Below are 25,086 nucleotides of genomic sequence, written 5' to 3' on the forward strand. Positions count from 1 at the left end.
TTAAGGTATTGGTGTGACTATCATTTAGTTAGACATACAAAATGCAAAAGTAAAGTGGAGAAAGTGATTCATTTTGTGTGGATTTTTGTCCTTCCCTAGACATCATTTTTATTTGTCCACAGTCTCTTAGTTTGCAGTGATCCCAGATATGAGTACCTCGGAGTACAGCAGATACCACTATTCTCGTGGGATGTGCTGCTTGATTGTGTGTAATCCTACTGAAGAGAACTAGAGCCTGTTATTAGCAGGGTGGGTGTGAGCTTGTCTATATTTGGAGGAAGATGTGCCTTATCTGTGAAGAGATTTGCATTTTCTGTGACAGAGCTTGCTGCAGGCCCAGCTGATTCTCCCAGGGCTCCACCAGCTCTGTGCACGGCTGCCGTGTAATGGCATGTAGACTGTAATTATGAATGCGCAGATTGATGTCACTGAGTCTATAAAGGTTCCTACGGGGAGATTGTCTGCATCAGAAATGGGAGCTGGGAATTCAGATCTAACCCAGTGCTCGAGTTGCAAAAAATTATGTCTGTTTTGCTGTTCGTCCAAATTCAGCTTTTAACTGGCTCAGGTCTTTTGTGAGCAGTTTGTGAGAATCCTGTTGGACTGACTTTACACATCTAAACTCTCACTGAAAACAGCTGATGTGGTGTCTGAGAGGAACTTATTCACTGGCTCAGGTGCCTGCTACACCAGCATCTCAAATATTCCCCAAAAATCTATGCAAATTCTCATTATGACATGCTCTTCACTGCCTGGTAAGCCTCACTGCTCATTGGTTACTCCAACATTTCTTCCTCTCAAAAGCTGGCATTAATTAAGAAGGCTTAGAGGGTAGCTAGTTCACAACCTTCCAACACCTAAGTGGAAGTTGCCAAGAAAAGAGAGACAAAGCTCTTCACAGAAGAGTGTGACAGAAAAATTAGACACATAATTAGAAATGAGTTTCCAATGAGGCAAAATCCAGAACAGTCTGGCCCAAGTTCAGCATTAAACTTGCTTTGTGCAAGAGGCTGGGCTCAAGGTCAACACTGCCAAAGTGCTTTTGAACTATAATGACTCTGTCATTCTGAAATAATTTTCTTCTTTTTAACAATAACCAAACACACAGAAAGCTCTTCCTCCCTGCCAGAGTACTCAGCTGTGAATAAGTACTGTTGTTGAGTATAACTCATCCTGACTGTGAAAAGGGTGGCTTTGGTGCGATAAGGGTAACTTCAACCATGTGACAATAAAAATGTTATTAAATATAGAGGAGCTGGTTTGATAACTTCTGGGTTCTTTTCCCTCTGAATTCACGTTAAAAATAAGGCTACTAAAAGAGCCTGTCTGTGCAAAATACTAGTAGGCAAAGGAAGTATTTTTACTAATTGTTGTCATAGCTTCTGAACATTCAACACTTCCTAATAGTTTCAGTAAAGAAATATCAATGAGACTTGGATGCAAAATAGCTTTTTATAGTACTTTTTAACATGTATCTATTGCATATCTCAGGAGCAGAGAGTAGCAAAGCATAGAAGCCCATTTTGACAACATATGAATGTATGCAAATGTGCTAGTGGAAAAAATAAAAACACCTTAGAGAAATTTACTGATCTTTAAGGAATTCCAGAAAGGAAGAAGTGAAAGATTTGTTCTGTTTCATTTTATGGGGGCCAGGATACTATCTTGGAGGAATAAAATTAGGAAAGAAAAAACGAAAGCATGACATCAGAAGGAAAAAACCCCAGACACTGGCTAAATTGTGTAACTCTGCCACTTCCAGTGCCAGGGGAAAATACACATTTTTCTCTCACATAAGTGATGTATGTTCTAAAATAAATCACACAGAGCTTTACTCTGATTTACTATCTCATTGCAGATTTCCTACACAGCAAGAGAGAAATTGATCCCTGTACAATGGAGACCAGCAGGCTCCTGCAGAAGGGCAGTGCCAAGGTACAACATCTGGCAGCACCTGGGCAGGTTTTCTGATACATGGACACACAAGTCGAGGAGCTAGTACTCTCTCCCACCTGAACAGAAAGTGTTGAGCTGGAAAAAAAGGGGACATATTTAAGGAAATTCGGATTGCAATAGTCTTAGCTTGTAACAGCTTGCAGCATCAGTAGATTTGATTCTCCCTACTTGCCATGAGGGGAAAAAATACAGTAATTAATTTTTCTAAAAGGCCAGTTTTCATGTTATACAAAATTAAGTGCTAATTCTACAACCTTGTACATGCTGTGATAAACAGGACTGTTCATCAAGGCTGGAGGGGGTTTCTGTCAGGCCTGAGACAACACAAAAAATCTGGGTTTGTTGTTCTGCTGGAGTTACACCTCTGCTCCAGACTCATTTGTTCTCCTCCTCCACACCTCTCTTTGTTGTAGTAAAACTGAACACATGCATGTTTATAAGTTACACCAAGATGTGCTTTTTATGCTTTTTAGTCTGGCTGGTTATGCATCTGATACTACTCTGGGAAAATGTGTTAAGCAGGTTTGTTCTGGGTCTGTCAGATGTAGAGCATCTCTGCCGATCTGAGGGGTTGTAACTGTAACCGAAACAGTTTGAGCAAAAGTCATTGAAGCCATTTCAGTGCAAACTGCTCTGCCTGCTGCTGAATGCTACATCTGTTCTAGTGATGTAAACCAGGCCTCACCAGCCCACGTCTGTTTCGTTTCTGCTTTTAATCAGCAAAAATTAAGACTGTCTAAACTTCTGCACTAGCCACTCAGCCACATAATATAAAGTACAAAACAAAATCTAATTAATCGTTCATTCATGTTTCAACTTCAATCTGAAATGAATACAAAACTGTTTCTAGGAAAAAAGTGCAAAATATATTGGTTTATTAATTGATCCATGAAAGTATGTAAGCTTTTTTCTGTAGCCCATTGCATTAGTTTTCTCCCATATGACACAAATCTGAGAATGATCATGCCTTTGTCTAATCACATTGCAAATCGTTGGCTGATGAAACACATTTTTCTAAGCTTTGCAAGACAAGTTATTAGTGAACTGATCAAAAAATGTCTCAGATGTACAAAGGGTGCTCTAGTGTCATAGCTATACTGGAACAAAATTTTTAAAGTTCAAAGTAAGCTTGTAGTTATGAAACCTAGTGAGACTAATTTTTTTTTTTGAGTGCATATTTATTTTTTCAGCTTACATCTAAAACATGTATATGCTCAAGTATCTCAGAAAAAAAGCAGCTTCCATACACTCAGATACTCTTGCCAACAACACGACTTATATAGTTAAAACCTACAATTTTCCAATAGTTTTAAATGATAAAATTTTCTATCCAATATATAAAAATTAATTAGTACTTAAACAATTAAAATATAAAGATGATAGTGATTATCTGAGAACTTAATTATGGTATTTACATCTATATATACACCAAAGAACAAAAGTTTTGACAAGAAATCCAGTGTCTGTGTATACGCATGCATCAAAAAACCTCATTTGATCTTCAAGACACCAAGATACATACATTCTCTATGGTAAGTAAAAGAGAACTGTCAGTTTGCCTCATTAACTGCAATATAATACATTTTAGAAAGGACAAATACATGTTTAAGAAACCTTTGTGGGTTTCTCTGCAAAATGGACTTCTGCCTACTCAGAGGTGGTCGCCTGTTGAGCAACGAATAGTGAAATGGGGACACTCTGTGGGGAAAGGAAAGAAATGCAATTTCGTGCTCTTTCTGGATCATTGTGTTGAATCCTATGTATTTTCCTCTTTATCAAGGTCTGATGAAAAGAAAGGGGAACATTTAATTCCTGCACTTCATTGCTTACAAAATGAAAAATGCAAAAAAACCCCCATATCACAAGCATTGTTAAAATACGCACCCACAAAACATCACTATGGAATTTCTTCTGCTATCCTTTGAGAGGAGATAACAAATCCAACTTAGTTCCCTCTTTTGTTTATTGTGCCACTAAAGTAGGGAAGAACACAAGAACAGATAACTAAATACGCCTAAGTACACCATGACCTAGTTACATAGATGCTGCACTCACCCATTACATCTGAGAGGAGCTTCCCTAATCCCCAGGCTAAAATTCACATGAAATCCAGGCTTTCAAGAAAAGAATGTAGAATTATTTAAAATATATGCACTATCTGTCTGCAAACCCCAAACTGGATTAAATTACTTGGCATGTATTATGTCTATGGGACAATTCCAAATCTGAAATTTAGAGGCAGAGGTTTTAGGATGCTACACAGCTGTTCCTCTGGGGATCCTGTCATTTAGTTATCTGCAACTGCAGGTTGGGCTCTACATTTTGGCCCAACTGAGCTACCAAAAAGAAACATCATCATACTCTTAAAACCTTGCTGAATGCTAAACCAAGTTGCAAAGTGCTCGCATTAAAAAGCTATTTCCAGTCATCCCAACAAAAAATGGCAACCTCCTCCCTTGGTCTGAGACCTCCAAACCCCAGGCTGTGGCAGCAGCCAGCACTGAAGGGTGCCAGGGCACTCCCATCCCTGGGCAGTGCTCAACAGCTCAGCATGGAGTAACCTCTGAGCCTCTCCCAGCGCAGGTGAACTCGTGGGGACTGACTGTGATTGTCAGCTGTGCTACAATGGCTTCTAGCATGCTGAGCTTCTTCACTGATTTTATCTTATCCTGGGTACATCACAAAGGTGGAGATGCAGTTTGTAAAAAATTAGTGCTTTCCTCTTTAATATAGCCATTTTTCTGTAAAGTGTTTTAAAAGCCAGAATTCTTCCTATTATGAACTAGAGGTTGTCTTGCTTTTGATTTAGCAGCAGAATTTTAATTGAAATACTTAGAACTCAAGCTTGGAGTTTACTTATCCTTTGAAGCTGGAATTCTCGATCTCAAGGGATTCATTCTGCCTTGACTGTGGGTTTTGTGTAAAGCAAAGCCAGATTGTTTTATTTGGTAGAGACCGAGCAAGCTGTTACTGACTTTTAAATATTCAGGATCTATTCCAAAGCAGGATGGTTGCTAACATGAATAATTTTAATGGATTTTTTTATTGTTATTATTTTACAGTCTGTGCTGTAAACTATCTTACTTCCAACTTTAGTTGCACAACCTATCACAAGGGAGGCTATGAGCAAGTAGTTCATTGGGATTTTTTAAGTTATGATGTCTGTAAACTGCAAAAAGTGAGGAGGCAGCATAGATTGAGCTCTGTCATTCATCCCCTGGTGATAGCTTTCAGCAAACCAGAGGAGTTAATCTCCTAGACCAGCACACCAAAATGCAAATTGTTAAAAGGCTGTAGTGAGCTGTAGTGTATGCAACACTTTTCCTGCTTTCATGTGGTGCAATCGCCTGGCAGCCTAGCCAGAAATCTGCTGCTTTACTCATGAAAATCTTTTTTTCCCAGTGTATTGCCATGCAGATAAAAGGAAATTCGAAACCACTCTATTAACATGAGCTCTGGGGAGTCCCCATTTAATTTCCAGCTAAAGTAGAATCCAGTGTTTTGGGCAGTGATTTAAAACGTCCCATGGAGGAGTACAATAGGAAACATTATCTTCCATCACCCACAGAAATTCACTTTCACCCTTCAAAACTGTGGATGATTACAGTATCCAGCATCCCCTGGACCCACCTGGAATCTTGGTCAACTTCCAGTGATACTTGAGCCATCTCTCCAGAGAAACCCTGAGGAACTTGAGTCACTTGGCAGCACTGCCAGAAAAATCATCTCAGCTGGTTCTTGCAGACCAGAAGGAGACTCACATCCACCAGGATTGGCAGGAGTCTCTCAGAGGTGTGTCAGAGCCCAAGCCTCAATTGCCAGCCAAAGGAGATCCTACGGACTAGGGATATCCATGCACAGCACCTCTGTCACTGAGGCACAACTAGATCCTGAATTATTTAAATTTTCTCTATGTCTTAATGATGCATTCCTGTGTAAATAGGATTTAAACTATGGGGTTTAAATAAAGCCTCCACTCTACTTTCAGGTAAAATAATTTAATATCTCTGTAAATCTGAATGTGTTTACCTGGGGCTCTAACATGCACATATGTCATGAGAGAGGGGTTCAAATCCCATCTATTTTGCTGTGTGGGGAGGAAAAGGTGAACCAAGCCTTAATACATGAGCTATAGGAAGAGTAGGATGCTGCAACATAGCAGCAAAATCAGCACCTACAGCTTCCCTCTTACTGACAGAGGATAAGTTTTGCTGTCCAGCAACCAATGCTGAGCCCTGACTACAGATGAAGGAAGAAAGGAAAACAGGCTGGGCTTCAAAGTGCTAACATGTACTAGAAATAAGATATGGCATAGTTTAATCCTACTGCTAACAAATGCTTATGCATCCCCTAACAGAAAACCCAACTGGACTTACTTGTAAATATTCAGAGAAGTAACTTAAAGAATAAATGAAAGGAAAGAAGAGGTCTTTCTTCATATATAACAAGTTGTGAAGTCTGGCTTTAAATGCAAAGGAGGTTCTTAGCCCAGCTGGCCTTCATATTCCAAGGCATTGATCCTTTTATCCAAAAAACAGATAAGCAAAGACTGTAGATTGTTGTGACTGATAAACTAAACAAGGAATAGCAAGGCTATAATTTCAATGAATGTGGCCTTTCAGTGTAAGTGGCCCACAGCACTCACCTGTCATTGCTTTCAGGTGGCAATCAGTGATCAGCCTTCTAGAACAGAAACTATTCGATCCATCCAAAACATAACTTCCTCACTAATTTGACTTGACAGACTTTCATCTAGAATGCAGTCCTTTGTAAGAACAGCAGTTTGCCTTCTGACCAACAGCAGCTGCATTTTCATGGTTTTGTCATACATTGAATACCAGGTTCAACAGGTGTAAACATGAAACATGCTGGGAAAACTCAGTAGTGCAGCTTTGTCAGCAGCTTCCCAGGCTTTTGAGAACAACTGCACCAAGAACCACATCTTTCACACCCCTTGCAAATAAAGCAGAACAGAGACCTTGCCTGGCTGTTCAGTAGTGGGACACAGAGGTTTTAGGTGGGAAATAATTCCAGGTACATAAATGATAAATGAATTCATGGTTGGGAAAGTTCTATGAATTTCAATGATAAGGCATGTGCAGTTTACTCTTTATCTCTTTTTATGACTTCAAGTGCCAACAATCTCCTTATCTGCTCAGCCTGAAATGAGGTGCTGCCGTCCTTTTCTTCCTTGTTTCGAGCCACTTCTCTGAGACACTGAGAAATAAAGTATCAAGTTGCACTTTTACTAAGGAAAACTTTTATTTCAACTGTGCAATCAATCAGTATTTAGACAGCAGTTTCATAAACATTTGGCATTTAAACTTCTATTACTTTTTGGCATGACCTTGGGGTAGTATATAAACAACCCTGGAGGGGAAAAATGAACCAACACACTAAGTAACATTTACTAGAATGCTAGAAAAAGAAAAACAAATCCACATTATTAAACAAAATAGTTCTTAAAAGACATTAAAAAGTTACATTCAAATCAGGGCAAACATTAGCTTCCCTCATGCAATGGAATTCATGGAGCTGATCCCCTGAGACAAATATAAAATTAATACAATTCAGCTCCATCCTCCATTAGCCAGTCAGCCATTGCTGCCCTTAGAAGAAAATGGCACATGGAGTGAAAGGATCCAGAACACCACAATGTGAGATACACACCTGGCTCCTACACTGGCAAGTCATTCACAACTTAAAAAAAAAAAGAAAAAAAAAAAAGAAAAAAAAATAACCCAAACAATCAAAAAACAACATTTGTATAAGTCAGTTTTTCATATACAGTCAGTCTTCACTGAAAACACACCAGGCAGATGTAGCGTGAGTATATGCAACCGTGAAAAGCTGAAACCCCTTGTTTTTGGAGGAGCCCTATGGAACCAGAGGGCCCAACACAGCAAAGCCTTAAGCATGTTTTTACATCTCTTCTGAGTCAGTCAGAACCAGGCTCAGCATAAATCTAGAGGAATTCCAATGAAATAAACTTACATTTGAGTCAAACTGAATTTGTCTTCTTTTCTCTGTTAACAGAAAGTGGTTTGGGTTTGGACTGGTATTGAAGAACAGTGGGTTTTGAAACTGTTCCAAAATACTACATAGTGTTATAACAGGAAACACTCAGTGTTTCCTGCAGTCAAATCCCTCTGCTTGGAGATTGCCTGCCATTAGCAGAGCTGCAGTTGCAGCAACCAGAAAGTGTGTAACAATTGTTCAAGCTAAGAATGACCACTTCAGCAATTATTGTGTAATTCTGCTTTCAGTTTTATGTGAATAATGTCAGTAAATTGATTCCTGTGAAATACCACCAGCATTACACCTGTGCAGCTCTCTTTGGTTGCCATGAGTAGGATTTTTGGCTGAATAAGGAGTGCCCTTCAAAACCTACCAATGTTTCCCATGTTAGGAGATGGACTTTTCCCTGCATGAACTTCATTCTGTAATGAATAAAATGAACAAGAGCTTTGAGTTTTCTCAGAGTAACATTTTACTAAGAGCCAGCAGTGACTATGCTTGTGTATACCCAGGCTGCAGCAAATGAGAAGTCCTTCAAATTGACTTGATTTGCTATGAAAAAGAGGTAAACTGACTTGAAATACTCAGTATTCACTACAGGCTAATACTGGATTAATGGAGAGGTTTCAGAGGACCTCTGATACATGGTGACTTGTTATCTTCCAAAAATCCATTTGCCAATGGGAGTTTCAACCATCAAAGAACTCTGTCCTTTTAAAATAATAGTACTGTGAAGATTTAAAAAACAAACAAACAAAAGCTTATTTTGTCTGTCCAGACTATGCAAACTGAAATACAAATTAATTATCCTGTTGTCTTAAAAAGAAACAGGATGAGGACCCTGATTTGAATAAGGCAAATAAGATGAAGCTCATATCTAAAGCATGGGATTAAACTCTGAGAGGGAATGAACTATAAGAATAATTAAAAACAGGCAAAGCAATCTCTTGATACTCTTTTCTGTTAAAAATCTCATCAGTGATACAAAAAATGCAGAGCTAATATAGGAAATTACTGACAATGATAACGTAGATTTTTCAGGTTTCTCTTAAAATAGCAGAGCTATTAAAAAATAACAAACCAATATGCCCTGTTCTGCACAGCACAGAAATTCCCAATTCTGGACAACTCCTGCAAGATGAGCACTTTGTATTTGTTAAATATGAATCAAATACACAAGTGTAGCTGTGGGCAGATTGAGCATTTCGGTTTGGCTGCAGGTCCTGCAGAACAGGCCTTGCTGTGGCAGCTGAAGGGCAGAATCCTCCCTTAGAAACACCATCACCATGGTCAGTCAGTTTCAAGGTTTCCTCTGTAAATTTTGATGCTTTTCAAGTCACAACAACTGTAATATTTTTGCGTTTTTTTAAAAACACAAGGGTTGCACATACACTCATTACACCTGCCACGGCTCCTTAGTTCTTACTACACTTAAACAAAATCAATTCACATAGTGTAACACTAAATTCCACATTTATGTTCATCTTCCAGAACATCTTTAGTAAAATTCATAATTAAGAAATTATATTTTTTTTTCTCCAGGACCCAGTTTCTACAGACATAAACTAGAAGAAAAACCTGGAAAACCTGAACCAGTCTGTCTTCTGTGTTCTGCCAGCTCTTTCTAGGCAAATGGAACGAGCAAAGTGAAAAACTCATTCCCTTAGACAGCCACAGGTATAAACATAAAAAAAAATATATCTGTAATATCGCATTTATAATTACATGCATTGGCTTCAAGGCTATGAAGCATTTAAACTTTTAATTTTTGCACTGTTACAACCATGAAGGGTTGGTTCTGCTATTGAGTTCAATAAAGATATCATCAATTTCTACACAATTTTTGTGGATATTCCTTTGCTTACCTTGTTGGAGTTTTCAATCATAACACAAATTTTCTCTCACAAATTCTTGTGATATATTAGTACTAGGCCATGAATTTTGAGGAGAGGATGTTTTTTGTTCTGTAGAAATCATGACTGTGCCAAAGGGAAGCACATGAATGTAAACTGGGTTCTGGAGAAGTATTTCATATTTGGTTAACATAAAAATAAAGAAAAAGACAGAATAATTAATGCCTAACTAAGCTTGCCTATATGCTGAGGTAACCTTAAATATCTTTGGTTTTCTTTATTTGCTGATAAGAAGTACCTTGACAGAACATTAAGTGATGAATACAGTTCTGGATGCACTGCTCTCTGATACACTGAGTATTTTCAATTCTTTGGCTATTGAACTTAAAGCATCTATGTAAAATTGGCAGATTTTATATGAAGTCCGTTTCCCTCAGATTATCCATAGGTTAAACTACAGAATGGGTCTTTGGAAGGAAAAGTTTAGGATTTATAGCATTTACCTGCAACGAGAGTCATAAAGTTACATCCCATTACCAGTTCTTACAGCAAACAAGTCTTTGGAGAAGCAGTTACCACCTGCATATCAGCTCTTTCTGAATGCAACTAACACAAGAGGCTACTCTGAAAGATGAAGTGTGAAACTTCATGCTACAGTTACACATTCTTACTCTAGTTTTGATTAATTCACACTTTACCTAACTAAAAACAGTATTCTGCTGTACACTACACATTCTGCCTGACAAGACCAAAAATAAATCTTTGGTGAAAAGGTTTTCTTTTTCTTCAGCAAGTAGATAAAAAACTGTTCAAAAATATTTTTTCTTAATACTGTACTGTTCATCAGCTACATGCTGGAGAAAAAAATTACACTTGAAATTCTTTGGAGATATCTGCTGGCATTATAACTTTCTTTAAAGGCTCTTGTAACAACAAGGTAGTTAAAGTTGTTGAAGCATACAACTCACCTATGCAATCGGCTACTACAATCAAGAAGCCCTATTGGTTTTTGTTAGTAACTACTTATGCAATAAAATGTATTCAGCTCTTCAAACCTATAGCTTTTTAACTAGTTCAACTCCTTTTGGACAATATGTGGCTTCTCTTCTACAGAAAAGTCTTTGGTACAAGATCATTCTTCAAGCATTTGAATCAGCACTGTTAGGGAGAGGTGAATGTGTACTTGTGTGCTTTGGGACTGGCAACAGTTCCACAGGAAAGAACTCCTGGAACCAGAGCCCAATCCCTCAGCATAACCCAGCCACAAGGGTAGGGCTTGCCCACAACTTCTGACCACCTACTGATACTGAGGAGCAACACAGGAGTCAGCCTGGCACACCTGGAGGGTGACATCTCAGCCCCAGTAAAGTCAGTGAGAGTTCTGACAGACTTAAATAGAGCCAGGAGTTCCTATGGTTGATTTCTCACAACATTAAATTTTAAACATTTTCTTTAAGTAAAAACATATGCCTAATTTTTTTTTTCCTTTTCTTTCTTTTTTTTTTAAGTAAAACAGGGAAAGAGGAAGAGTAAGAAGAGGACTGGATATAGATACAGGCAAGTTTATAACATTGGATGATTCCAGCCTCCTCCCTGTCTCTCTCTCTCCTATTAAAAAACAAAGCGATACCCTGTCAGTTTGCTCCACGTTTCCGTGAGGCAGCTTAAAAGTAACAAACTGTTCCCTGAGTACAGGAAAAAACAACAACAAAACCCAAAAAAACACTACAATAATTTTTAAAGGAGGTAGTATAAAACAGGAATTGCATGGGTTCGAGGCAGTAGCAGTACTCACCTCTTTCAACAGACTCTTCAACTAAAGCTCTGGCTTTTTTATTTCTCATGGCAGCCTAATCAGAGTTTTAGATTGGCATATAGGTAAAATCACTCCCTGAGCTAAAATTCCTGGCTAATAGCACACTAGGTGAAGGCAAGGAGCAGGGTTGCATCCTAGCAACTGTTCTGAGATATACTACAATGCTAGCACTGCTTATCAGCACTCCAAGATGGGTAAAAAATGAACTATAAACTCATGTTACAGTTTGCTTAAAACATCTAAGAAGCATTTAAGGCATCTTTCTGTACTCCAAAGCAACTTTATGAATACTAAAAGGGAATAAGGCAAATCAGTAATTTCATAATATATAATGCAAGGCACCATTGCTATGAAGTACTGTGATACTGGAATATTCAGCATTGTTATGCATTCCATAACTCTCACGCAAAGCCAAACTGTTTGAAAATGCTGAGTACTTCTTCATTTTGCTATGATTTTTAGCCTTAGCTGTGAATACAGGGGCACCATTTGTCACACTGTGGGGAATCCACCATGTCCCAGAGCCCTAAGGATATAGAAAATATGCTGCCAGCAGTTGCTGGCACAGGTTTCTGGGGAAAAGGCACTGTCCTAGGCTTACTGAGGGTCTAAGAAATCACGAGGTATAAAAGATTTCATGTGGCTGTACACATGGAAGTTCCAGTTCTCCCAGTTTTTAACATACTTTGTGTCAACCACATTAAATTACAACATTTTATACTCTGAGGTTTCCTTTTTTTTAAAGACAGAGCTTCAGCTAAACAATCTTGTCTACCAACCTATACAACTCCCTGATCACTGAGCACGCACACACATACACACACACTCTCTCTTTCTCTCTCTCTCCACACAACTAGGGGAGGGGAAAAAAAAGAAAACAAAAAACCCCAAAATAAAACAACACTACTAGGAAGTAACATCAGTTCCATAGCTGACACCAACTAGAACACAAATGAGGTAAAGCAGTCGTCATTCAGAGTTCACCTCTCGGCAAACTGAGGTAGATAGTCAGCAAAAGGGCCAACAGCCTTCCCTTTGCTCCAGTGACATATTTTTAACTTTAGTCAGAAATCTTCACTCCTTTCACATTTTTTGACCACTGAACATTCAAAATGAGCGAGTGTGGCTAGCACAGTTTTTCCCATGAGAGGTTTTCTTGTGTTTTGTAAATAAAGATAAAGTTTGGATGTTTTGGAACAGTGTCCCAGAACTTGGGCAGTGCAGGCCTGGCCAATCAGGCCTGGGGGAAGGCTTCTGACTGACCAATCTGGGTGACTTTTGAGAACTCTATAAATGTGATGAAATCAAAACAATAAAGGTCATTCCTTCTTGCCACTGAGAACCGATGCATTCATTACTCTGCTAGCTGCTCAACAGCGACAAGCGAGCTTTAAAAAAACAAACCAAAACAAAGGAAAAAAAAAACCCCAACATTCAACAGAACTATGGATCACCTGCTAGGTTAGTCAGGCTTTCCACAATAGAACTTTGGCTCCCTGTTCATTGTCCTTCGAACAGACACACTGCGAATGTCCGCCGTGGCCCCGGGCTGTCAGTTGGGCACTGCAGGGTGTAGCTGCAGGGGGCAGCTGGCACTGTGGTCAGCAGCAAACAGCAGCGAGGTCTCTGTGCAGCCCTTCCTGGCCAGGCTCCCCGCGGTCACAGCCGGGTCACTGCTTGCCAGAGGACTGCTGCCAGGAGGGGTGGCACTCGGCACAGAGGACAGGTGGATCTCGTCGTTGGACTCGTGAGAAAACCTGCCGGAGTCGCCGGTCTCGTGGCTTCCCTCGCTGTTGGCCGAATGCTCCGTGTCACCCACGAAGGGCACCTGGAAGCTGGGCTGCTGGCCAGGGGAGCTGAGGGAGCCACGGGAGCTGAGCAGCACGGTGGGGCTTGGCTGGTACAGACACACTGCCTGCACGAACCTCCGCTGGGGCTGCAACAAACACACAGAAAAGGGTCGGTGAGCCTCCGAAAAGCTGAGCCATAATTTGAATTTTTACCACATTTCCTGTCTCCTATTCCACCAGAATGCTTCTCTCAGGGCTTTCCTACAGGAGTTTAAAAATAATCAATCTCAAGTCTTGATCATACTTTTCCACTGTAGATTAAATAATCCTTCTAGATAAGCATGGCTAATCAAAAATTATTTCACTGGAGAGACTGAAGAGTATTTTAAAAACACACTTGGGAGACCTCCCTCCCATCCCTTCATGCATATTCTTTAAGCATTACTCCTTGGGTGATAGCAAATATTTTTCATATAGAGGCATCAGAAATATACAGCTGCTTGTGGAAATATTTTTCAATATGAATTTACAACACGGATATCAAGACTTTCTAATTCTTAAACACACAAGAGCACAATACAAGTTAAAATGCAATAAAGAATAGTTATATGCTCCATAGGTGTGAATTTGCATAATAATGTTCCAGATTTAGTTTTACACTTCAGTTTTAAATGTTTCTTTTTCTCAGCCAAATAGCAAATGTCTCCAGACCAACAATTTCAGAAGCCAGACAGTTCTATCCAGTTTCTCCATCTTCTCAGTACTCTGGGTATATTACTTAGTTTCTCTCTTTTGTTTCTCTTCAGCCAACAAAAACTTTAGCTGCCAGTGTAGGAGAGTATTCTTTCTTTTTTAATATTATTTTTGTTTCTAAATATATATTTCATTTGTATTTATATTTACACAGAGTCTCTGCAGAAGTAAGATATGCGATGCAAAGACTCAGTACTCAGAAATCCTTCTGCTCACAGGTACTAAGGCAAAGGCAAGTAAGTAATCAGTTAACTGCAGAGTTACAGTGTCTGACAACTGTAAAGAGTCACAAGTGCCCTGGCAACAATAGCTGTCAGAAAATGAAATTTCCATAAGACTTTACAATGGTGAGATAGAACACCATCAACCTTACACAACTGAAACTATCCAATAAATACTAAGACCACTAAATATGTTTTTCCATAAATAGAAAACTACGTGTCTTCCTTTGCAAACAGGGTATTACAGTAAAGATTGTGCATCTCTGCTCATTAGAGCAATTACCTCCTCAGTCTTCACCTTCTTAGCATCTTGGAAAAACAGCCACCTTTTCTTGCTGTTAGTCTTTGTGACAGGCCCATAGCTGTTAATAATCAGATCAGATCCTCCCTACAAGAGAGGAAGGTGCAGATATTTATTCTAATTAAGTAAATTTCTAAGACACTTGAAAATATTTTTCTGTTTCTACCTTTTGACTCCATACTGAAAATGAAGACAAATGAAGCCTCAGAGGTGAGTCACATTTTTGTGGTATGGTACCCATCTGCTCGAGACAAGTCAAGAACAGACTCACTGTATCCGGCAAGCTTTCTGTCCAGACCCAAAGCTGCAATACTGCAGACACACAGCAAAATATTCCAGCTGCTGCTCTTGCTCTAGTACTTTGAAAGTGGCCATTCATAGGCATAGTGTCTGTGCCTCTACTGGGCTCCATTTCCATTTCTCAGCTTTCCATTTCTCAGCTCCCCGGGGAGCAGCAGCACTCAAGTTTGCAGTGTGAACAGAACAAGCCTTAACTCAGTATGCCTGCATGTGAAAGGAAGGCCACTGAGGTGCTGTCACACTGGACTGCTGGACTGAAGATTCTCCACACCCACTGATACATTCTGCCATCTAGGTTAATAATGAGTTTATGAACTGCAACATTGTCTTACCAGTAAATATACGGAAAACCAGGTTTTTTAACACCTGCTTAGTGCCGTAGTTGACTAGACTGTGCACAGGCACTTAATCAGCTACGTGCTGACAAGGACTCTCACTTATCTCCTTGGGTCAGCAGAAGCCACAGAGCAGCCCTGAATCTGCAGAGCCTTTATCCTTTGATGCTGTGCCAGAGCCAGACTCTGCAATCTGCAGAGTGCAGTCAAAGACAAATGCACTGAAACGGATCTCCAGCTGAACTTTCAGATAGGTCTTGAAAATTTAAGCCTGGACTGCCAAGTTGTGCTTGTCCCATTAAAAAAAAAAAAAAACCAACAAACCTCCTGGAGGTTTGTAGTATACATATTTTACTCTTGATAAGGACTCTGATGTTGTAACAATGAATTCTGAAGAAAGATTTCTGATCTGGGTGTCAGTAAAGCTCACAGTACCTTCGCATCGATGAAGTTATCTCCCACTATCATTGGCAATAAAGATTCTTCATTCTCTGCAATTCCTTCAATGTTCTTCTCCACCTCATTAGGACTGGCTAATGAGATGCTGGTACGTGACAGCTGGTCAGTGCTTTGCTGCACAGGCTTAGGAGCAGATGTTTTCCTACACAATGTTAAGTAGGAATAAAATTGACCCACAGGAATACAATACAAAAAAAAAAAAAAAGGATAAACTTCAAAGCTATTATTAATCAAGTAATCCTGGTATATTCTTGGCATTTACATTTTGTTATATGATACTGCTAACTCACGTGGAATTTAAATGTTATTGCTTGTGATAAAAATAACATCTGCTTCCAGTTAATCATACACAGTAGGCTACAAGCTTATGTGCAGACAGGAATTGTCATGATTAGCAATATTACTTGGAGGAAGTAACCACTAATGACATTAAGACCTTTCTACAATGCTACACAGAGACTGTCTCCCAGTCCATATTTTTTCCTGCATGTATGCTAAAAAGCCCTTGTTCCTGAAAAACACTTTCGGATAGTTTTTTAATTTATTATTTCAAGTGACTTGTTCTGATCCCGAAGTTTTGGGCAGAGTCACTGGGCCAGTTTATACCTTCTAGCAGCTGATGACAGACAGACAGACAGAAATTGCATCATGAATCTGCTTTAAAATCTGCATCATGGAACTCCTTTATGTCAGAGTTCCTCTTGTCCAGCAACACCCAGGGGGTTAAAGCCTTGCAAGCCAGGTCTGGGCAGGCTGCAGGGTCAAGCAGGAAGAGCAGATGATGTACAGCAGCATGCTTATCTGACTTAAAACAGGGGGTCAGCTGGAAACATGCCTCATACTTAGATGTCAAAGCACCACCACTGACTCACTCTGTGAGTTCTTCCTCCTTTTCATTGGAGAAGGGGCTCAGGCAGAGTAGGAAGAGCCAACAAAGTGTTTTGTTTCCAATGCTGGTAGAAACAGGTGAAGAGACAGAGTACTTCAGAGAACTTAGCCCTCTTGGAGGAGCAGACACATCCCAAGAATGAGTGCATTGAAAAAGAGTTCCATCTTCAAGAGCAAAAACATACCTGGCTTTACTGCGATAAATTAAGATCAGGATGCAGATAAGGATGCAGGTCAAGGCTATGCAAACCCCAACAACAATGCCAGTCATTGATTTCTGGTCCAGATGGTAATAGTCAGAATAAGCTGTATCAAAAAGGAACATAGAAAGGCTCAGTAAATAAGAAGAGTTAACCCCTGCTCCCTGTCAGGAAATTAATAGGGTTACAGTTACAACCACAGAGACAAATGCTTCCTTCTAATGAGATTTCCAGGCCTTTTCTGTCACACATTTTTATACTTTTGAAAATAAAACTTGTAGACCAGAGGAGTGTCTGGTCAGTGCAGTCCTGGTGTGGGAGGGGAGGAAGAGATTGCCTCGTGGGACAGACCCAGTGCTACTGGTATCTCAAGCCAGATAAAGGACTTAAAGGAAATGCCTTAGGAGAGTGGCTGCAAAGTTACTGATGTAAAATTCAAACCAGTTATGTATTCTCATTTGAAAGGCAAACCTTCAGTTTCTGATCAAGAGAATTAGACCAGTTCTGAGTTGAACTGAGATAAAAATTCCAAAATTGTTGAATTTAGAAGAAGAAAATGCTACACTGTTAGGACTGCCTCACATAAAACAGAATGGTTTACTCAGAAAGTTGTTACAGCTAAAACAAACAGGGATCTTTTCTCCCCAGCACTTGTGACAGAGCAATCAAAACATTGCTACTGACTTGTGGGATCTCCAGAATCCAAGCGTTTAGGTCTCTGGTTAGACTCTGATGTCTCTTTTGGCAGGACAGCAAATTCCACTGCATTTGAGAAGGGTCCTTCTCCCACTTCATTGGAGGCTGCTATTTTAACCAAGTAGATGTTTCCTGCTACGAGGTTTTCCAGCAAAGCCATGGTCATTGCTCCTGTGAAAAGATATGATAGACAGTTCCAGTTAGATGAAATTTTGGGAACAGACTGACATTTAGACACTGGAACCTACACTTATTCTCCAATACCACCTCTAAATCTTCCTTGAGGACTGTGATCACTTTGATACATTCTACCCTGCATAGACCAGCTACAGAATGAAATGGGCTTGCCTTCTCATCCTTTGTTTCCTTTCTCTCCATTCTACTGGAACACAGGACAATGTGAAGGGCCAGTATAGTTCAAAACCAAGACTCAAACATTGGCTACACAGCACACTGAACCTAAATCTAGCACCAGCTGCATTTCAATGTGACAGCCTTTATGTTGTGATCACATCTGTGAGATGCATGCAGCGTTAACCAGGCTCTCAGGCAGTGAAACCAGAATGTTAAACCTCTCTTACACACAATGTATGTGCCTCTCCTCCACCCACTGTACCATGAACACGAGTGAAAATCAACATAACAAAAGAATCCAGGTTCAGTTTATCAAATTTCAGGTCTAGTTAGTTAAATGAACAGGACAGCTTTGCAAGAGCACATTATACCATGATTTTAAAATAAAATTAAACCCTATTTAGATTTGTGTAGGCTTCCTTGATTACTGTGCATCTAAGCTGTGCTACTAAGAATATTACAGAAAATGTCTTTTTCATATGCTAGGGATTCATTTCCAAAAGTCCCTGAAGGCAGGAAAAAAGATTAAGAACATAAATAGGATTCACTAGCATTGTCCTTTGACAGGCAAAACTCCTATCAAAGTCAATGAGAGCTTTGCCTGCCCAAGGACTGCAACTACTGCTTAGAATTCCAATTCATTTCTAAAACGCCTGTGTTTCTTGCTACCATAAAAATATACTACTTTTCTTTCCCTAAATAGTGCCAGTTACAGCACTAAATCTATCTGTTGTTCTCTTTCACATTATCCATTCACTTTCTCAGACTTAAGTCAAATTTTAACTCTTTTAATCAGTTTGAGAAGTCAAAACTTACAGTATCATGGGAGCCTATAAAATATAAGGTTGTTTTGTTGACAGAAAAGATTATACATTTGGCAAAAAGGAAGCTACTTCAAAAGCTATTTCAGTTCTTCCATAAAAAAACCATTAGCTGAAAGCATTTGAAGTAAAATGTGAGGTATCTGTAACCAAAGGAGCTGTAATATTTAGCACCAGCAAGAGTGAAAGGTCACATTTCAATATCACAGGCTCTTTCCCACCAGCTCCTTCCCAATCTGCTGCATTGCTGAAGCAAGTGAGCACTTTGTACTGATTTACTGCACACCAAGTGTGCAAGGGCTGTAACTTCTGATCCACTTGAAGAGAATTAGGGAAGAAGGAGAAGGTGGCTGGAAGATAACTCACATCATGGATTAGCACCAAAATGCAATTATAATTTGTGGGTTTGCCATGTCTAACACAAGCTCAGTCAAATTAGGGGGTGGATTGGTAGAAAATTAAAGCCCATGCAAAGACTTTTATAGGTGGCAGGGTTGGTTTGTGGCAAGTCTTTGGTTTGGTGTTTTTTAAAATATATTTTTTTATTTGAGGGGATTTCTCTGGAGGTGTGAGAATGGAATGTGGTCAAGATTTCACAAATCTTCTGCAGAACAAGTTTAGCGTGAAGACAAAACAACACTATTTGTTGCACAGGATTAACTGATCTAATCAGAATAAGTGCATAAAACCCCCCAAACCCTGCTTGTACCTCAAATTACCTATGCAAGGCCTGTCACAGGGCTGATCACTGTATTTGCCCAATTTTAGCTCTACATACCAATTTTCTCTCACAGACTTTTTCACCCATGCTTTAACTAAGAGCATAACAGATTGTCCTAGTGTGCCTGAATTCCATACCATGCCTCAAACCCTAATATATATGTCAAAATACAATATTTGTGGCTCTAGCATTGATGGACATAGTAATACACCAAGATTTATAGCTCTCCATTTGCTCATTCCCTCCAACACTTTCAGTATGGGAGCACATGAAAATGTTTACTGTTATTGCCATCCCGTCATCCGAAATCTCTGGTGAAATACAATCAGAGATGCTGTTCAGTTACACAGGCATGACTGAGCTGAAGGATGTATCTGAAAGCAATTCAGCCACTTTGCTGCATGCAGCAAATACAGGGTATCATCAGCAGAATGACAAGATTTAGTCTTCAAATATAAGCTCTCTGTGAATTTAAATCTGCTGGGGTTTATGCTGAGTAAAAATAATTAGTAAATTTGTCCTATAATATGATAACTTTATATCGCTGTTTCTTCCAACAATTTAATTGGACAACTTTATTTAAATTACTGTTTCGTTGAGCAATTTTAGTAGTGAAAACCCATGGGTTCAATCTTCCCCCTATAGTCAGACCTGACTGATATTTCAGAAACTAGTTATTTTTCACAAATTTAGTTCAATAGTCATTATCCTGTTACTCTTCACAGCTGCCCATTCTATTTGAGGCCAGCCTGACAAATACCATTGTGCTGCAGCAGACAAAGTGGCTCTGCCACCTTTCAGAAGGGCTCTTGGTCCTTCATCCCCTCTTCAGGAGCAGCACGAAGGACAACCACCAGCTTTGAACTAGAACAGCTCACTCTCCATGACTGTGAAGTGAATTATCCTCTGTGAGAGCACACTCATTAAGGTTTTGGAATTATCTCCACAGAAAATTTACAGCCTCACTCGCTGCTGACAGCTGAGCTTTCAGCCAGGTAGCAACACAGAACAACAAAACAGTAACTCTTCCAGGGCAGTCCTCTTAAATAGGCTCCTCAAGCACATGACTTTACTCTGCAACACTCAGCTTTCCTCTCTGGTTTAAGACATTGTTAGAACATTATCTATTCTGAACTGCCTCTATTTTGAGTACCAATGGAATAATAAATGGCTTTTTCCTTTTTCCTTGTTACAGTAGAAATCTATTCTTGATTCAGCTCTTCGAATCCTAGTGTTATTCTGAAAAGTGCCTACAGAAATTGATACAATCTCTACATTTAATCACAGAGATGTGACTCTGCAGCTCATGTCACCATACCCAAGGTACTGTTAGACTAGCTGGGGCTCAGCAGCAGAACAGAGCCAGAGAGCTAAATTGAATTTGCAGAGTGATTTACTGGGAGTAGGAGAAAGTTCATTAGGCAAACTGAGCTAACTGGATTGGCAGTGATCGACACAAACATATAAACTCACACAGCCACACTTAAACATTTATTTCTGGAGAGCAAGGCATCTCAGAGACTTCAGATTTGAAAGAGTGCATTTACAGAATGAAACCATCACAATCACAGTTACAAGATGGTTAAGAGGGATGTAATTGCATTTACAAGACATTTTGGTTTACATGCACACACTGAGCTCCAAAGCAACACCAGACAGCCCTTTGTCCCCTCACCTTCTGAATATGAACTTGTTTTAAATACATTTTCCCATGGCAATAATTCTAAACTAATTAGGGCTTTCATGTGAACATGTATATGAATTTATCTCTTATTGTAGTCCAAGGTGGCTGAAAGTAACAAAGCATCTCATAAGTAGCATCATTGTTTGTCCAGTTTGTAGGTTCATGATTTTACTTTACCTTCTCTGTGCAACACTTGCCATTCCCCAGCAATCCAAGACTTCCTAGATGCATAGAGGATAGTGTAACGTGTAACAACTGTTTCAGGACCATCAGGTGGCTTCCAGGAAACCAAAGCAGTATTATCCTCTATCAAAGTCACCTTCACTCCTACTGGAGGGCCAGATGGTGCTGTGAGAACAGTAACACAATGCTATTAGGCTAACCCAATTTACATGCAATTAAATTGCTCAGAAAGAACCTGATGTGCAGACCTATTGGCCACTGCTACATCCCAGAAACCACATTGAAACAAACACATACTGCTCCTTGAGAGACAATCTCCTGTTAACTCTGAGCCAGTCAACGGCTTAGATTCTGTAAAAGCAAATTTCATATTTTTCCTTCAGCTCCAGAAAGAAACCATTACTGACAAAGCCCCACTTCATTACCCTGTGAACAGATACTTCCCAATACTTATTACACTGGTGAGAATCTGAAACTGCAGGTTTGGATTTTCCCCAACCAAGCTGATAGTAAAGCAAACCAACAGCTAAAGCAGTAGATGTGGAATATTCTTACAGTTTCCAAAACTTTTGGGGCTTAAAATGTATTTTCATAATGCCTATGAATGAGCCAGGCCTTTCAATACATATTTTAAAGTTTTTATTCAAGTTATTTCTATTCAGTGGTTACTAGTAGTGAAAACATCACACTTTATATAAAAATCAGTGCTGATTTGGGGTGGATTTTGAAAAAGAATTTCACAGTTCCAAAACAGGGATCTCCCTGATAGCATTCTTCTATCTCTTACCAAGTCGAGTAGTATCTGTACCTCAGAGGAAAGGATTTCCCTCTCCTACACACAGCCTAAAACTAATAATAAGGCCATTTGGTTTACAGAACATTCTTTATAGAACCTTTGGGTCCTTCCCTGGTTCCTTACCTTCTGGGAGGGTAGTGTGGTAGACTACAGGACTCCAAGGACTGGAGAGCTGATCCACGTGCAATCGAACTGCAAATTCATACATGGTTTTTGGCTCAAGACCTTGAACTAACATATGAGTCTCTGACCTGTATAGATGAAGGAATAAAATACATTAAACAGCAGCACTTGACTTGAAGATCCCAAACTCAGATGATCAGATCTCTTAGTCACCTGAGTAGATCCACATTGTCAGTTCAACACAGGACAAATCAGTTCAAGGCCAGACACATCTGTGCTGCCTACCTGGAAATGTAATTGTGCCAACCCTAGAGCTCTGGGGAGGATGTTATCTCTGCTGTCAGTCAATTGAACTCAAGTTTTTGTAAAGGTTGTTTGAACAGCTGATGCACAAGCAATATCATTGGCTGGATCACCAGCAGGTATCCCAAACTCAGCCCTTTCAACACTTGTCCATAGGACACTATGCTTCAAGCTGTAGTCACAAACTGCAGCATCACAGCTGACAAGGCAATGGTGTTGGCTCTTGGATCTGCTTCCCAGTTCACAGACACACAAAGGCTGTGTGGGCAACATCCCCTTCCACTTATGGCCTCCACACCTCTTGTTTAGGGGATCAATATGAATGCTCTCTACTCATCTGGTAGTAATATTTAGTAATAAACTAATTGGAAATTCGATTATATTAATTATAATACTGCAGTTTAATATTTGATCACAAAGTCAATTGTAGACATTTTACTTCACTTTGATTCTGGGGACAGAGAGAAATCTTTCATATATGCCAGGGTTAATTCTGGGTGATAATACCCCAATCAAGATTAAATCTCAATTTAAACTGGTCATACTCTACAGATATTGCTTTATTAAATCTCATTTAGTATTTTCATCTTCTACACTGCAGAGGCAGTCACTGGTATTTGCAATAGCCTCATCCTATCACAAACAGCAGCACTCATTGCTGTGCTCCATATTGCACACTAAGAACTTTACATGGTGATTATACTGTGTCTAATCGTTAAGCCGGGAGTTATACAGCAGCAGATGTGTTCTTGGAAGAGAAAACCATGAATATTAGGATGGAAACTATTTATCCTTTAAGACAACATTTTTTTATTTAGAGGCTCGAGTAAACAAGTTTTGAGGCAGCTACACACATGGATTCCCTCCACAGCTCCACAAACCCCAGCATGGAGCAAAGAGTTCTGCTCCACACCACCTGGGCAGAGGCTGAACAGCAACCCAAGGCAGATTCCCTTCCCTGTTCAGCCATTCTGTCCCTCACACATTGATTCTCTGCCAATCAAGCAATCCTACTCAGTTTTCCCCTGGCAGGGTGCCACACACTCAGGAACATGGCATTCCCACAATTAAATGCTCAACCCCTCAAAAATTCTCATTTTCAGTCCTAAAATCAGACACTGGACTATGTTCCATCTTTGCCCAGACAAGCTACGTATAAAATAGGTTGAAGAAGAGCTTAAAATTAAATTCAACCTAGACAGCTGAAAAGACATTAAAAAATCAAGAGCTAACCCAGTGATCCAACACAAGGATCACTGGTTGAGAATTAAGCTGTTCTATGAATATATCTTTAAAAACCCAAGAAACTGAACTAGCAGCCAATGAGCAAAACACACAGTCCTCTAGCGGAAATAAAAGCTGCTGCTAGTAAAAGACAACTAAAAGAGAGCAGGAAGAGTGGAAACTGAGTGGGAAGGATCTGGAACTGGCAAACCAGGAGTCCTGAGCGGTGCTGCACTCACGTTTGGAGGTAGAGAACCAGGGAAGCATTCTGCAGCCCCACGGGGTTGCAGCGCACTGTGTAGTTGATGAGCTGAGCAGAGGTGAAGGCAGGCTTTCCCCAGTGCAGGTAGATGGAAGATGAGGTGTTGGCCTTGGCATAGAGGTGGTGAGGAGGTGGTGGGGGTGGCACCATGCGATCACGGACAGCTGTTTGGAACAAAACAGCAGCAGGAATTATTGACTGCACTGTATACACACACTGGTTACATTTAGAGATCTGAGCCCACAGTTTGGATTCAAATCTGCCCTCACCCAGCACCACCCAGTATTCAGACCCAGGAATCTGGTTAAAGCTGTAAGAGATCCCTCCTAATATAATCACGTATTATTTCTGCAGTCCCACTAGTTTATTCAAAAACAGTCAGAACTATCAACAGAGGCAAGGGAGAGAGATAAATGCCTCATATGATCCACAATAAGTCCACAATATGATCCACAATAAGACCCACAATAGATGATGCAGCCAGTCCAACAGGGGAGGGCAATGTGCTTGGGCTATCTTGTTTCTTCAACTGCACTTCATGAACACAGGACACTGTCTCAGTTGCAGGATGACTAGGGCAGTATTTGTCACAGATATGATCTTTCTTGTTCTCTTTCTACACTGAATTAATTTATTATTTATAGGTTGAAAACACAAAGCTGCTGGAACTCTGAAACAGCTCAGCTCTCAATAAATTCTTCATGCATCTACAACACTTACAGACACATCCTGGAGTGCTGACTGTTTGGTCAGCCTGATAACCTTCTTCCATACTGTTATATGCCAGCAGCCTCACATGATACTTTCTTCTAGGATCTGCACAAAGAGCAAAGGAACAATTAGGCATAAGGAAAAAAAAAAGCGGGGGGGGGAATCATATTTGGACTTCCACAGATAGTGAGACAAATTGATGCTTCTGCAAGTTTGTTTCAAAACTTCTTTGCTACAATCAGCAGCCCTGGTGACTGGGCTGGATCCCTGGTAGCCTATCTTTACTCCAGCCCTGTGAATTCCCCCAAATCTTTGCCC

At 39.9% G+C, this 25,086-nt stretch overlaps 1 protein-coding gene across 1 annotated transcript in view; it reads right to left on the reverse strand.

Moving 5' to 3' along the window:
* Positions 1–13,031: 13,031 nt before the first annotated feature.
* The window catches only part of PRTG (protogenin), a 76,670-nt gene continuing 64,615 nt past the window's right edge, over positions 13,032–25,086 (reverse strand). Inside the window, exons 12-20 of the mRNA XM_085070695.1 lie at positions 24,778–24,873; positions 24,035–24,221; positions 22,269–22,396; positions 21,344–21,514; positions 17,575–17,757; positions 16,876–16,996; positions 15,779–15,944; positions 14,691–14,795; positions 13,032–13,579 (exon numbers count right to left, since the gene is read on the reverse strand). Of these exons, the coding sequence (XP_084926821.1) occupies positions 13,196–13,579; positions 14,691–14,795; positions 15,779–15,944; positions 16,876–16,996; positions 17,575–17,757; positions 21,344–21,514; positions 22,269–22,396; positions 24,035–24,221; positions 24,778–24,873 (1,541 nt within the window). The 3' untranslated portion in view covers positions 13,032–13,195. The remainder of the gene's footprint in view (positions 13,580–14,690; positions 14,796–15,778; positions 15,945–16,875; positions 16,997–17,574; positions 17,758–21,343; positions 21,515–22,268; positions 22,397–24,034; positions 24,222–24,777; positions 24,874–25,086) is intronic.

This window comes from Lichenostomus cassidix, chromosome 10 (assembly GCF_008360975.1).
Source record: "Lichenostomus cassidix isolate B80296 chromosome 10, HeHo_3.0, whole genome shotgun sequence".
NCBI classification, from domain to species: domain Eukaryota; kingdom Metazoa; phylum Chordata; class Aves; order Passeriformes; family Meliphagidae; genus Lichenostomus; species Lichenostomus cassidix.